The sequence below is a fragment of the Terrapene carolina genome, unplaced genomic scaffold (assembly GCF_002925995.2).
Source record: "Terrapene carolina triunguis isolate 2854851 unplaced genomic scaffold, T_m_triunguis-2.0 Scaffold33723, whole genome shotgun sequence".
Classification (NCBI taxonomy): Eukaryota; Metazoa; Chordata; order Testudines; family Emydidae; genus Terrapene; species Terrapene triunguis.
The window spans coordinates 6802492-6817539 of NW_020698074.1; the positions used below are offsets into that span (position 1 = coordinate 6802492).

The 15048-nt window shown below is 40.1% G+C and overlaps 1 protein-coding gene across 2 annotated transcripts in view; it reads right to left on the reverse strand.

Annotated features, from left to right (window-relative positions):
• Window positions 1-15048, reverse strand: part of LOC112119106 (engulfment and cell motility protein 1) — a 444965-nt gene that overhangs the window by 268298 nt on the left and 161619 nt on the right. For both annotated transcript variants that reach the window (XM_026663518.1, XM_026663519.1), the window contains exons 8-12: window positions 14421-14520; window positions 7636-7787; window positions 6916-6994; window positions 2687-2737; window positions 811-933 (exon numbers count right to left, since the gene is read on the reverse strand). In XM_026663518.1, the coding sequence (XP_026519303.1) occupies window positions 811-933; window positions 2687-2737; window positions 6916-6994; window positions 7636-7787; window positions 14421-14520 (505 nt within the window). The remainder of the gene's footprint in view (window positions 1-810; window positions 934-2686; window positions 2738-6915; window positions 6995-7635; window positions 7788-14420; window positions 14521-15048) is intronic.

Here is a 15048-nt window from a genome sequence, read left to right on the forward strand (position 1 = left end):
GCTGCAATGTAACCATGTATAATGCTGTCTCTTATCTGTGGAATACCCTACCTATCCCAGTTTCCCAAACCATCATATTGTCTTCATTCGAGTCCCTCTTAAAAACCCACTTCTTCTATATAGCCTGCATGAAGCTCCTTTAAAATTAAAGAAACAAGACCTGAAAATCTTTCCCATGGCATCCTGACTTCTTTGAGTCTCTTTTTTAAAACTGCAAGCTCTTTGGGGCAGGGGCTATCTATTTTTGTTTACTGCGCAGCACCAAACATATTGTTGGAGCTAAGTAATATTAAAAACAATTATTGTTTAACCACAAGAACCCAAAATTAAGAATGAACTAGAGTTACAGGGTTATTTAACAGATACTTTTAATTTGAACATTTGCTCTAGTTCTACATGAATAAATTCAACCAAGCATGACTACACATTTCAGATGGTTCTGATAAACATTATAAGAAAAAAAATAGACTGACGCTGATCTGGATGCTGTACAGATTTAGCTCAGGATGATGCCAAATTCAATTGATGAACCTCAAGCTCAAGAGATAGGGGTCTGAGAGGGGTAAACTTGCCAGGTTATTGTCTCACTTTTGCATAACAGAAACCAGTGTGTGCAGTTTGTTTTTCAAACAAAAAATCTGGCCTTAATTTCAGACTCCCTGGAAAATGGGTCTTTATAAACACACATGGGATATCCGTGACTGCTAAGAAGTGCCACTTTGATTAATCTGCCTTTCCTGGCTCTAAAGGCTAAGCTTGGCACTACATCTGTCCCCTTACTGTTCAGACTGGATTGTGAGAGATGCTTACCTGGTCCTGTGGATCCATTTTGGTCATCATTCTGTCCTCCAGAAGGTTAAAGGTGAGCACTTGCAGAACATAAAGCTGGTGCGCCATTTCATTATTGATGGCCCTCTGGGCCCTGATAACATGCTGTGAAAGGAAGATATTCAAGTGAATGTCACCTACTCTTTTCCTACCACTGATTCCCATCAGGTGGGCTCAGGTGTTTCCATTCCTGTATGTGTTTGACGAGCAGTGGTGTATGCATACTGTTGAAGGGAAAAAGGTAAGCCCGATACTAGTAAGGTGGCTAGGTACACAGGTGTTCCATGGGCTGTGATATTAAATCCTATCCCTTAGTAAGGTTCCTGAAAGCAGTGCACAGAGTCCTCTCCTCCTGCCCTCTAGCTAGAGCATGTGCATACAGAGAACAGAAATTAGCAGCCAGGTCATCCTTTTGAAGAGCACTCGCTTCAGAAGGGCACATGCAAAGAGTGCATTTAAAGAAAGAGTGAAGAGAACAAGGTTTCTAAGCAGAAGAGTATTCATGCTGCTGATACAGCTGTCATAGTAAGCCAGTTGCTGCAAGGGAATCAATTACAAATGAACCACACTCCTACCTCTCTACCAGATGATCTCATTCTATATGAGGAAAATGGTTTAAAATTAATTAAAATTAAAATGAAATGCCCATAAACAGTAGAGAAGTCACCAAAGTTACAATGCAGGTACCAAAATGATTGATAATTTTAAAGTCACTGAGGTACACAAAAATGCCAGGGAAGCTAACTAGATTGATACGATCTTCATCCCAAGGGTTTCTGTAGAGGGTGTAACCAGAGGTCACTAGCCCAGTAGTGCGTAAGGAGAGAAATGGGCATAACCTCCAAGACGGTGCTACTCAGTGGCAGCGCTAAATAGGATGTTTGCTGTCCTCTGCTACATGGCATTGGAACATTTATGCCAGAGAATGAGTATCTGGGATTGTTACTCATGTAAATTTCACAGCAGGGGTCAAAATCTAGCCTACTATGTATACAGCCATTTAGGAAGGAAAATATAGCCTTTGAAACTGAAACAGTCTGCTTTTTCCACACTGATCATCTAAAGAAAAAGAGAGGTGTGAGGGGGACAGGATCTCCAGACTGCCAAATCTGCCTAATGCTCATATCTATGTCATGTCAGATACTGCACTAGTACAGTTTAGAAGAGCCCTGATCTGCCTCTAACTATGGTCAGTGACAAAACTCCCCTGGTCCTCAATGGGAGAAGGCGAAGGAGAAGGAGAAGACTCTTTATTATGTTTATTAAGTCCACTTTGAAACTTCCATGCAATTATTTATTACCAGCAATAATCTAACTTTGGCAAACTGTGTCCCATTTAAAATCTCAAGATATGTGGAAACACACAAGAGTTTTCATATTGTAAAATCATCTATACACATGATGCACAAACAGGCATAGGGGCTGATTTTGAGAGCCATGCAGCACTGTGTACATTGTTTGCTTGACAGAAAGTTCCCAACCCTAAAGTTTGGGTTGCATTACTAATCAAGGCCACTGCAGATTTTTCAAATCCCTCCTAGTCTGCAAGCTAATGCTCACTTTCTCCAAAGGAAGGGAGCCCCAAATACTGCATTTATTCATTATTATATCTTGGTAGAGAAATGACAATTTATGCATTGGGGAAATAACCTCTTTTCCCTTTTGGACAGTCAATTCTGAGTTCATTCAGCAGCAGAACTACCTTATCTAGCAAGCCACAAAACATATGGAAATACAAAAACAACTAAAAGAACATAAACACGAATAATATACAACATACATCCACCAAAATGGCAACATGTGTTTTTTCCCCTGTGCTGGTAAATAAAATCTTTGGGAACTTTATACTAATACTTACTGTTAAGATGATAGCCCGAAGCTGTTTTTGTGCCAAAATGTTTGCCATCTCCTGTTTTGGTAAAACACAAAGACTTAGCTAAAAGCATGTATTTCAGTGCAGCCATGAGAAGAACTCTACATTCATTCCTGGGTGTGTTTTAGTACTGAATATCAGCAGTATTTCTCATTAAGAAATTAAATGAGAGGCCTCACAGTGACTGCCTCAGCTGATCTTTTATTTTTGTTTAAATTCAGACCACCCTGAAAAGGACAAAGAGGGACAACGAAAATGAAGGGACCTGAGGCCATACAGTTTATACCAGGGAGCAGAACATTTTGGCTATCCAAAAATAGCGATAAAAGGATGGAACAGTGATTGAGACCCAATATATATAATATGAGGGAAGTATTTAACATACAAGTATTCTAGCAGAGAAAGACAGGAGGAAGTCGCATATGTTTCTACCTGCTAGCTGGGACTTTGAAAATAAGTCGTAGTGAATCAAGATGTGCATATGTGTATTAGACTTTAAAACAGTTGAAAACTAATGCTTTACCTTAAAGTCAACAATTAGCCCGAGTTACTGTATCATCACTGCAAATCAAACTTCTCCCCACTAAAAACTGTTCCGTGTTGGTGGGGGTCTTAGACAGGGGCCCTCCATTAAAATCTATAGCTCAGTGGTTTGAGCATTGGCCTGTGAGTTCAATCCTTGAGGGGGCCACTTAGGGATCTGGGGCAAAAATCAGTACTTGGTCCTGCTAGTGAAGGCAGGGGGCTGGACTCGAGGTCCCTTCCAGTTCTATGAGATAGGTATATCTCCATATATTTTATATTACTTTATGTTTTAATTTAACTTCTATTTTTATCTTTAACCATTCAGTAACCACCAAACACACATCTTTGATTCAACATCCATTCTTAAGCAAATCCATCCAATCTCAGCTATTTAGCTGCATATCATACTCGTAGACCTTGTATGTGTTGTAATGGTCTCAGTATTTATAAAGTTGCCATTGCAGAAGTATCTAGACAACAGAACCGTAAAACTCTTATTTTCCCTTTACTCTTGTTTGGTATATATACACATTTGCATCTGTTTGATCTTTGTAAACACTCACACTCTAAAATTTCATTCAAAAATATACTATTAAATTACATGGGTAAAATCTTGTGCATCGCTACCTATACACTGGTATTAGCATTTGGACATTTTGGGCCACTGCTGTAAATTTTGTCTATTGCTATTATTAGCTCATCCGACACTGTCTTACATAATATAGCACAACATATCACATCAGTTCTAATGTTTTATAGTTCAAAGAAACTATCTTAATCATAATCCATTGTGATTCTGTGCCATTATAATTGATTCAAAATACTGCTCATATTCAGAAAAACTAAAAAAGTTTTTGCAAATGGGTTTGCAAGAATATTACTAAAAGCTAGCCAAGTTATATGTTTATATTAAAAATCTATGCAAGAACACAGAAAACAGGAAAAATGATGACAAATAAAATATGAGAAGAAATGGATAACTGCAGAAAGGATACGTAAGCAAGGCAGAAGCAGCATAAACAAAGGCTGGCTCTGGCACTATTAGAAGAGAACCTACTTGCTCTAACACAGAAAGAAAGTGTTAACTTACAGTCAAAGGACAATCAAGGATGTTAACAGTGTTCGCTACATCAAGCTAATGGTATTGGGTCAGAGTGCAGAGGTGAGAAGGGAAAAAAGTGATTGAAGACCAGAGAATCTTTGTTAGAGCTTTATTTTTATTTCTATTATATTTATTTCTATTTCTAAACAATTACTCCTTCCATGAGGAATACATGGAAGAATCCCTTCTCCATCCAAAGGAAAAATCATGGAATCGTTTAAAGAAGTGGGATAGCAGCATGTCCACTTTGCCCTTCAAATCTTTTAGTTTCCCGATGTAACACAACTGAGGTGTTACTTTTATTGGGACCTCCTTTCGGATCATTGTTTGTCCCTCCTACAATGGGTTATGGTCAATTAACAAAAATGATTCTTACTGAAGAAAATCACTCTCTGACTCCAGCAGAGCTGCACAGATTTACACCAACCGAGTGGCCTACATTTTAGAAATAAATTCTTGAGGTCTTTCATTAATACAAGATTAGACAAAGTTCTCCATAGTAATCTTCAGCATCACTTCTTAATACACTGGAACTAACAAACAATAAAACTATATATTTCAAAAGAGTTTTTTTAAATGTGTCATTTTGTGCCTCAAACACTTTTGGCTTTCTTCTGCTATTGCGACAAAGTTCTTTTTTTTTTAAAAAAAAATAACCGTTGTCCAGCATTATCCTTGATAGGAGTAAAGTAACAAGGGAGTTTTCCTTTCAAAAACTTTCTTTCTTTACATTACAGAGCCAGACAAAAGAAAATAGGATAGTCACAAGTCACTACTAGAAAGTTAGCTATATTTTTTTATTACAGTGTAGTCAACTAAACAGAGTTGGATCCTCATACTGCAGCTTATGGGAGTTTGCCAAAACCTCAGGCATTGTGCAGGATTTTTATATAAAATTGTATGGTCCCTTTGAGGAGTTTGCAGTGCGAATTCTGGCAATCATAAGTTTTCCACACTTTCCAGTTCACAGCACTACACCTGCTGTGTTATTGATATAAAAGTAATATAGCATCACACCATGAACCCAGGTGTAAATTCCAAGCCACATTCTTCACAATTGTTAGTGAAATTCCTTGTACTATTATGCCTAGTGTGGTCTGGTTTTGACAATATGATTTTTCAGTTCACTACTTCACATACATCAACTATCAGCAACGGCAACTGGACCTGGAAATCCAAGTCCAAGCAGCAAAACAATTAAATGAACTATGATTGCATAACCTCATTATTTTGCCTCAGAGATGTAGAATGCAATCAAGGTTAGCCTTTAAACCTATGTTAAAGTTCATAGAAACTTTCCCTTTCTTGGATATATGGACTAATACTTAACCACAACACATAAAGAGTCAAGGTTCTGACCACTTAAACACTTTAAAGACCCCAGGAAATTTTCTCCAAGTGGGGGTGTTAACCCCAGCCTCCTGGCCAAATGTCTAGTCAGGTAATTATTTTCTACCTACCAGACTCTCCCTCTGCAGTTTCATTAGGTTGCAGTGGTGTTCTTCTCTCTTTATTATGTAATATTAAAGACAGCGAGGATCCACTACAAAGGGTGGTAGCAATTATGGTGGGTGAAATGATTCCTATGTATCCCTTACCACCCTCACAGGAGTGTTGTGAAGCTTAATTAGCGTCTGCAAAGCACTCTGAGATACTCAGTGCCTTTTCAACTATAGGAGAGCTGATTTCAGAAGCATGCAGCAACTTTTCTTTTGACTTAACAGAGACATTAAATTAAGTTAAAAAATGAAGGAAACAAAAAACTTTCCATGAAAGTTACATTGAAAAATCCACTTCTTATAAAAAAATGATTTTTTGACTCTTTCTAGTATTTTGGCACTTAAATAATTGGCCTGAGTTTCAACAGTGTTGAACAAGCAGCACCTTCACATCAGATACCAGTGATGTGTCTCCACTAGAGTTCCTGCCATTACTACCACTGGGGGGAAATTCTAAGAAAAGTATCTTGTAGCCCAGGCTAATATCTTAATAAACATAATGCAACTGCTCCCACATACCAGACATTACACTCCATCTCCGTTTAACATGGAGCAGCAGTCTTGAAATATTTCCATTGGCGGCTTCTGAATTTTAGCACTAAGTTAGCTAAGTGGAACATTATTACAGTTAAGCAACTCACACATAGACATTTTGTTTCCGAGCTATGATATAAAAAAGGAATTCCCCTTTTAAACAACAATCTGAAAAAAACAGTTTACAAAAAAAGAGTATGATGTTACAGAGTGTGTTGGCAAAAATTTCAATGCACTAAATAACCACAGCAGTAAATGCAAACACCAAAGACTGCAGTTTCCTAACACAATCAATACAGTTTATCTGAAGCTAAATTACACCAGAAAAGCTCAACAGGCCTGATTCACCTCTCCCTTACACCAGTGTAAGGCAGAAATGACTTCACTAAACTGTATGGGAGTACACCAGTGTACAATAAGCAGGTCCCATATCAGCTCTAGTCAATGGTAACAAAAGTGCGAAGGGAAACCATAGCAGAGATGTAGATAAGCTGCCAAAAGTAATCAGACTCTGCTATAGGTCTGCAGATGAACAACAAAAACCAACAACTCACCTGCCTCTTGTCATCAGGTGCTTTAAGGAAAAGTGCATTTATTACTGCAATCGTGTAGGTTTGGATTTCTTGATCTGTCCTGTGTGGAACATGATTGTAATAATTATGGCAGATGGTAGATGGATACAAGCTTTAGAAATTATTTTTTTCTTATTGTGTTATCTGAGAACAGAAAATTAAGCTGAAGACACAAAATATTCAGTAAATAAGCCTGCTAATCAAGGATTAAAGTATTTGTATGTAATACACATTTTAAATTAATAGAAAGTTCCTGAATTTATCTAACACCCAGTATTACTGTAGACAGCTTTTGCCTAGCCATCCAACCATTATTTATCCAAAGCACATTCAATTTAAGAAATTTTTCCTTCCCAACCTCACCCTCAGCAAGGGATGCTGTTCTACCCTACTAGTTTTCCAACAATGGTACACAAATGGATCCATCTGCATCCTAACATTACTCACCATCTCACCATTAATGGTGTCTCAGCTCCATTTCCCCGCTTCCATTCAGCCATATAGAAGCTACTACACAACCAGTTTAGCCAGAACTGGTGATATACAATGGACACTACCACCACATTCATTACAAGTTGTTTGGCCATTGTTAGCTGAGGCTGAATTTAATCCATCTCAGAGACTAGATGTAAAAGCGGTTCTCTTTACAACTTTAATTTTAAACACAGGGCTCGTTCAACAGTCATTATCTAGGATACTCACCCCTGAAGATGTGGGATTAACTGGCCGATGGTGATCTCCTGGGCTACCTTCTGGTACAGCTCATGGCTATTGAGCACCATTGACTCCAGGATGGCTAATGACCGTTGCAAGATAGAGATGTCCGCGGCAAATTTGTTCACATAACTTGCGATCTACAAATTGAAACATTTGAATAATTCGTATCTTGTTTACATGCACAGGGAAAGGGAAGGGGGGAAAGGCTGGATTCAAAAGCAGAAGGGACAATTTGTGTAGATGCTAGCTGTTAGATGTGCATAAATGAATACTAGGAAAGTATCAACCGGTTGTGTTGATTAAAATCAGAATACACGGAAGCAAATCATGAGCCAGATTCTCAGGTGATGTGAACTCGTATAGATTTGTTTAAATCAATGGAGCTATACCAATTTACACCAGCTAAGTATCTGGCCAATGTTCAAACATCACATGTTGTATGAAATCACCACTGAAAAATTGTAAGCTTTGTTTTTTGCCAGAGGATGTTTTGGAAAGAGCGGGGGAGGAATATTTTATCCTTCCTAACGTAATAATCCAGCATGGGCATTTTCCCTCAAATTGTCACTGTTAAAAACAAGGTGGGTGAGGTAATATCTTTCATTGGACCACTTTCTGTTGGTGAGAGAGACAAGCTTTCGAGCTTACACAGAGTTCTCCTTTGGCTCACTGGTAAAACAGCAGCTGGGCAGAAGTGACTAAAGCAGCAGCAACCTTCCCAGTGAAAACTGCCTTCCTCTAGCATAATCTACATGTTTTCCCGCTATCATCCCATGACTTCCAGTGCAAAAGAAAATCAACCTCACTCAAAACCTATCTCCATCTTACAATTTTTAATTGAGCCGGCATGGCTGGCTCTAAACATGGTTTGCTTCCACGTGCATGATGGTAAAAACTCCTAGTAACGACTGTCAGCTAATAAGTGTTTCATCCCTACTGCAGGTGTAGGTCAACACACAGTTGTCTTCTTGTAACCAGCTCAGCACACTGTTTTTGCAGAGTGGCTATCACACCCCTCCCGATACCTATGTAACCAGTTTGGCTCTGCAGCAGAACGTGTTAGACTGCATCATCCTGCATGCTGCTGATGTACTGTGTACATGTCCTCTAGGAACTCTGCCTTCTGCTGAGGACCTATGGGAGAACAGCCCAGATTTTCCCAGAATGCACGGACATAAGCATGATTAAGCAGAATGATACCTGAAGATGCACAAAAGTTGTTTCGATAGCCAAAAAATTGCTCCATGGGGACAAACTGAATCTTACAACCAGTAACTGTTAAGGTGATTGTGTCTCTAACCAGTTACAAAATCATGGTTAAAAGCTATAGCGTTGATAAAGCCTTAAGTTTTGTGCTTGTGAAATTTTGAGTGGAAGCAGAAGGAGGAAAGCAGCTATTTTTGTACAGGATTATTGTGTGTATTGTAGGCATCAAAACAAAGAGAAGAAAAAAAATCTATTATGCTGCTGCTCCTGCTACAGTCTCCCATCCCCACCCTCTACCCCATTACTCTCTGCATGAGTTTTTGCTCCTACAGATGACACAGTGGGTGTTCCTCAGTCAGTAGTCAGTGGGGTGACCACCGGTCCAAATGTCTGTTGTGAAGTTAAATATCCCCACAGTTCTTTTACTGAAAGGCACTAAGCTGAATGCCCATATTTTTACCTACTTTGCATTAAAGCAAGAGGAACATGGGGTGCATATGATGGAATTTAAGTCAGGCAGCCAGGATACAAAGATCAACATTGCAGGGAAGTGAACACAGAGGTAAGTTGTGGAAAGTATAATCAAGGGACAAGAGTAGGAGCAACAGAAGAGAGCTAGCCTTTGTCTATACTGAGATTTCAGCCATCAGTGCAGCTGCATCAGTGAAAACCCCTAGTATAGACATGATTTACACTGGTATATTATGATTTACACGGGTCCAGCTTACCATGCATGGTTTCAAACTGGGTAAAATGTGCCAATGGAAATCATGCTTCACTGGTGTAAATCACGTCTATATTAGGGCTTTGCACTGGTGCAGCTACACTGGTGGCTGAAATCCCATTGTAGACAATGCCTTAACTAGGGTTACCATACATCCGGATTTTCCCGGACATGTCCGCCTTTTTGGTCCTCAAATCCCCGTCCGGGGGGAATTGCCAAAAAGCCGAACATGTCTTGGAAAATGCCGGCATCCCTGCCCCAGTCCCCTGCTTACCTGAGCGGCTCCGGCAGGCTGCGAGCTGCAGGCGGATTCCCCGCTGCGGCGGCGGCTGCTGCTGCTCCCCCCAGACACCTCAGCTCTGTGTAGCTGAAGAACCGACCTGCCCAAGCGCTACCGGCTTCACAGTTTGCCGGGCAGCCCCCAGACCTCCAGACCCACTGCGCCCCCGGCCGGGCGCTTCCCCAGCGCAGCCAGAGCCCGGGAGGGGAAGCGCCCGGCCGGGGGTGCAGGGTCTGGAGGCTGCCCGGCAAACCGTGAAGCCAGTAGCGCTCGGGCAGCTGTTTCGTGTGGCTGGGAGGGAGGGGGGAATGCGGGGCGCTCAGGGGAGGGGGCGAAGTTGGGGCGGGGACTTTGGGGAAGGGGCGGAGTTGGGGCGGGGAAGGGGCGGGGCCAGAGCCCCGTGGAGTGTCCTCTTTTTTAAAACCTTAAATATGGTAACCCTACCTTAACCAAAACTACTCGTCTGCTCCCCAGCCAGAATCCCTTTTCGTTGTTGCAAATGTGCAGCCAGAGCATAACGGCATGGTTTGCACACAGAGGCTGCATCTACACTACACACCACTGGCAGCAGAAAGCACACTGTGGTGTGCAGCTACAAGTGTCAGTGAAAGTCTCTGGCAGCGGAGAAAGGCTTCAGCAGCTCCCCACTCCCAGAGCCCTTCACTGCAGTGAGGAAAAGCTCTGGCAGGGGAGACAGCTGGGAAAGGTTGCTGGAGTCTTTCCCTGGGGCAGAGGAAGGGTTCCAGTAACAGGGAGTCAGCAGGACACTAAAAATAGCAGTGTACATGGGACGGCACTGCTTGGGGGAACAGAGAATCGTGTGGGTATGTACTCGAGTACACACGCACACCCTTCACACGTATCTTTACTCAACTTGCTTAAGCCGTGCTTCACCATCTACACTGCTATTTATATCCATGCTTGGTGCACTACATGCGTAGGTACACTACATGCCGCCCAAAGAAGAGTGCAGTGTAAGACACACCCTTACAGACCAGTCATATGCTGCAGCCATTAAAAATTTTGCTGAAATGAAACGTTTTGTACAAAGCAGTGAATGTTCATGGAAACTCCAGACACACACACACACACAAAATTCAACTGGTTTTAAATTTCCATAAAAGATTTCACAGCTCTGCCTAGCTCATGGGTGAATTAAGGGAAACTGAGGCATGGAGATTGAAGTCCCAGTTAATCAAGGCATTTAAAAACGTGCATAACTTTAAGCATTTGAGTAGCCCCACTGGGGTGCTGAAGTGCCTTGCTGAATCAGGTCCTAAATGTCTTGCTTAAGGGGACACAGGAAATCAGGGCTTTCGTCCCATCACCAAATAGAAGGGGGAAAAACAAATTGCAACTTTAATTGCAACAGAACTGTGACAGAAGGCAAAAAGCATCAGGTCCTTTAAACAGCAATCTGTTCATTAGTTACTGCCTGGAACATTTTGATGTCAGTATAGATATTGAAGGAGCTGATATGGTGTGGTTCAAATGCCGGTCCTCCTGCAGAATAAGTTTTTCAAGTGATTATCTTATTTTCAAATAGAGGTCTATTATTATTGCATTTGACTAGCGAACAACAAACTGTATGTAGTAAAAAAGACAGCTATTTTTCCTGGTGCCATCCTCTTCCCGTGCAGCAAGTTTTAGAAAATGAGAGTAAGCAATTCAACGGGATCAAGGGCATCCACATTACATAGAGTTATGAAACAGGCATGATATTTATAGCTTAAAAGTTGTTTAAAATGTCTTGAGTAGGCTGAGATTTTTCCAAGATGCCTAGAGGATTTTGACACACAAATACCATTGGTCATCATGAGAACTGTACATACAAATCCTTTAGGTGGCTTTGAAAACCTCAACCTAAAAGAACTGCAGTGTCAGCAGTGTGAGAGAAGACAGCAGGCAGGAGGGAAAGGACTGTTGCTGACACCCACTACTGGAAGAAAGCCATATGCAGAGTATAAAAGATGGGTGAAAAATTATATTATATAGGCTATTTTTTCTCTTGGTATAAAAACTTACACATTATAAATATAGTATAAGGGAAAGACATTTTTCTCTCCCACTGAAATTCATTTATTTGAAAACATTATTTGGACGATATGAATTCTTCTTTTAATACCAGTTTGAATGACACCTATTTCAATGCAACCGTATGCATTCAGATGTTGGAACTTGCATTGCATTTAGCATCATGCTGCTTGTTGTTCATTCTACATGACTAAGACAATGTAGAGGTTCCTCTAAGTTCTCTTGAGGCTTCTGCCTTTGCAGTTAGATGTTTTTTCACTTTAACTTTCCCCTTCCAGCTTTGCCTTCGTCTAGTAGAGAAAAGCTCTTCACAGGGGCAGGGCTGACGTGCCCCATAGCTTAGCAGTAGATCTTCAGCCCCCATATCTGCACTGTCAGTGATCACGCCAGCCCACCAGCAACTTCAAAGGGTCTGGCTGGTGCTAGTGGAGCAACAGATTCCCATGAGAGAGAAGGAAGGCCTTAGCCCTGATCCCTGGCATGCACTGAAGGTGATGAGGCTCCACGTGGGTGCAGAGGTCCATATGCACATAATACATTGCACGGTTGGGTCATAACTATGCACCTTTCCTGCATCTCTGCTTTTCTCCTTCTTTTCTATTTTCTCCCCTCTCCCATTCTTCCTTATTCTTTCTATTGATCCCTCCTCTGTTCACTCTTTTCTTCCTTCTCCTTGCCAGGATGGCTGAGTTAGGTGCCTCACTAGGCAGGAACACATTTTTAATAGGTTGCCCAAGGGCATTTACCGATTAGGAATGTTGGGCCCAGAATACACGGCAGACATACCAATATCAGGCAGTGCACTTGCTAGCTTTTCCTGTAATTACTTTGCATCCTGCAGGGCAAAGGAAGAGGTTGGATAAGAAATTAATTTTATTTGGTTGACAAGATAGCATTTGTGGGCTTTGTACTCATTTGTTAGTGGGCTCTTCTGAACACAAAGGACGTGTCTTATATAAGTCTGTTACAAAACAGTTGCATTCTATTCTTTATAGTGGAAAAATGTAAAATAAAACTACCAAACCTATAAGATATTTTTAAAAACAGAAAAAGATATGCAGTAAGACATATTCAATAACTGTTTTGATCAGTTTGGAAATCTGTCTGTAAATATCTATGTCCCAGACACTTAAATAGGACACTCCACCTTGCTCAAAAGTGACACTATCAGGTGATGAGTGACAGAAATTCTGTTCTGGGTTAACCACGTAACCCAACTGACTTTAATGAAGTTACATGAGTGCAAAAGAGCACATGTTGGAGCCCATATTTTTAAAAATCAAATGTCTTGATTGCTCACAAATAATAGCTTTGATTATGAAAATTGATTTTTTTAAATTCTAGTTCTCTTTTCACTGTTCTGCTTATTTCCTATTTTGGTATTGATTCTTTCAGCTTGGACAGTGGAACTAAACTTGTCAGTTTCACTTAGGCAATAGTCATTTTCTAACCAAATTTAGATTGCAGACACTGCAGGGAAATGTCTCTAAGAAAGAAAAGTTTCCATGAGATATTTTAATATTATTGCTACAGTTATTATTTTGTGAAAATATTACTATTCATTTTTAGTCTTTTTATAAGATTATTTTGGGTCAAGTTTGTCCCAATACTATCTTTTTCATGAGACAATGTCATCTTAATAAAAAACAGCTTTACTTTCTGATTTTTTTTAAGGTGTTAATATTTTAAGCAACACACGATTACTATAAATGAAAAAGATTAGAGGGGGAAAACACTCTTTTTTTCAGTTTGTTTAATTTGTGCATTTAGCAGTACTTTTGTATAATCAGTGTCACTGTTTCTATTATATCATCAGTTTTCCCGGTTTGTGTGGGGAGAGAAAAAACATTTAAAACAAGAGCATTTGATTATAAAACAAGAGAAATTAGCAGGGTGACTCAAGAGCAGGTGTAGGTCCCAAAGCTACTTTTAACTCACTTTAGAGAGATAAGGTGGGTGAAGTAATATATTTTATTGTATAAATGATGTTGACGGAAAAGCCAATGTTTCCAGTTACAAACCATTCTTCAGAGTCCCTTCATTTCAGTGTACAATACAATCAAACAAAAAAGGAAACATTCTGTCATTGTTCTTGGTTCAAGCCAAAGGAAGGCCTTGTCTTAAGTTTAAACTTTAGCTTACACTAAGTTGATATAAGGTACAATTAAGCCAAAGTGAGTGTCCACATAAGGGACCAATTTAACTAAAGTCAGTTTCTAAACCCATTTAATAAATCAATATCATTTTGTCATGTATGTAAGGCTTAAGAAAGGCATCACAGACTTGATCCTGTTCCACTGAAGTCAACATCAGTGAGACTTCAGTAGAAGTAGGTTCAGGCTCCACAACAACAAAAAATTTAGTCTGAAACAGCCCTTCTCCCTCATCCCCCCCACACACACTTTCAGAGACATATTTTGCTGAGTTAATTACTATCTACCTGAATAAGAACATTTCTCTCCAAATGCTTAAAACCTAGACACACAAACTGACATTAAAAACATGCACTGTAGGATAGAAATTTACCTTTTTAATGAATGCCACCGAGAATGTATCCCATGATACAATCCCATGATCCATCAGCTCAACAAATGCAGTCAGTGTAAAGGACAACATATCTCCAAAGCTGGAAGAGACGGGAGTCATAACAACAGTTACCAGTAATGCAGCAGGGCAATGATAAAGGGAACAGTGGCAGGAAGCTCTTAGAAAGGCAAGACAAAAAAGCCAGAGACGTGTTAAGAGGTAGAAAGCAGAGCAAAAGAGGCCGTGCAGCGAAGATACTCCAAAACACGTTAGCATTGGCATCAAAGACTATCTCCTGGAAGAGACCAACTCGCATTTGTGAGAAAACTTCATGCAAAGGCCAAGAAAATCACCCAGTGCAGATTAAACCTCTCTTTTAGTCCACATTTTTAGAGCTGAGGGAGGAAATCAAGCTGAGTCCTCCTTTAGCAAATGAAGTGGACACTCCCATTTGAATGTCATCTTGCTTTTCTACCAATGTGTCAGGTGTGTTCACAGAAAGTTAGTGAATTGTTAATTCCTTCTCTTCACAGGAGACAAATAGAGGAAGTATTTAGAAAGAGACTACCTGTGTTGTGCAACAACTTTTCCAATAATTAATATTTAAAATCTATTTACAGAAGAAAGT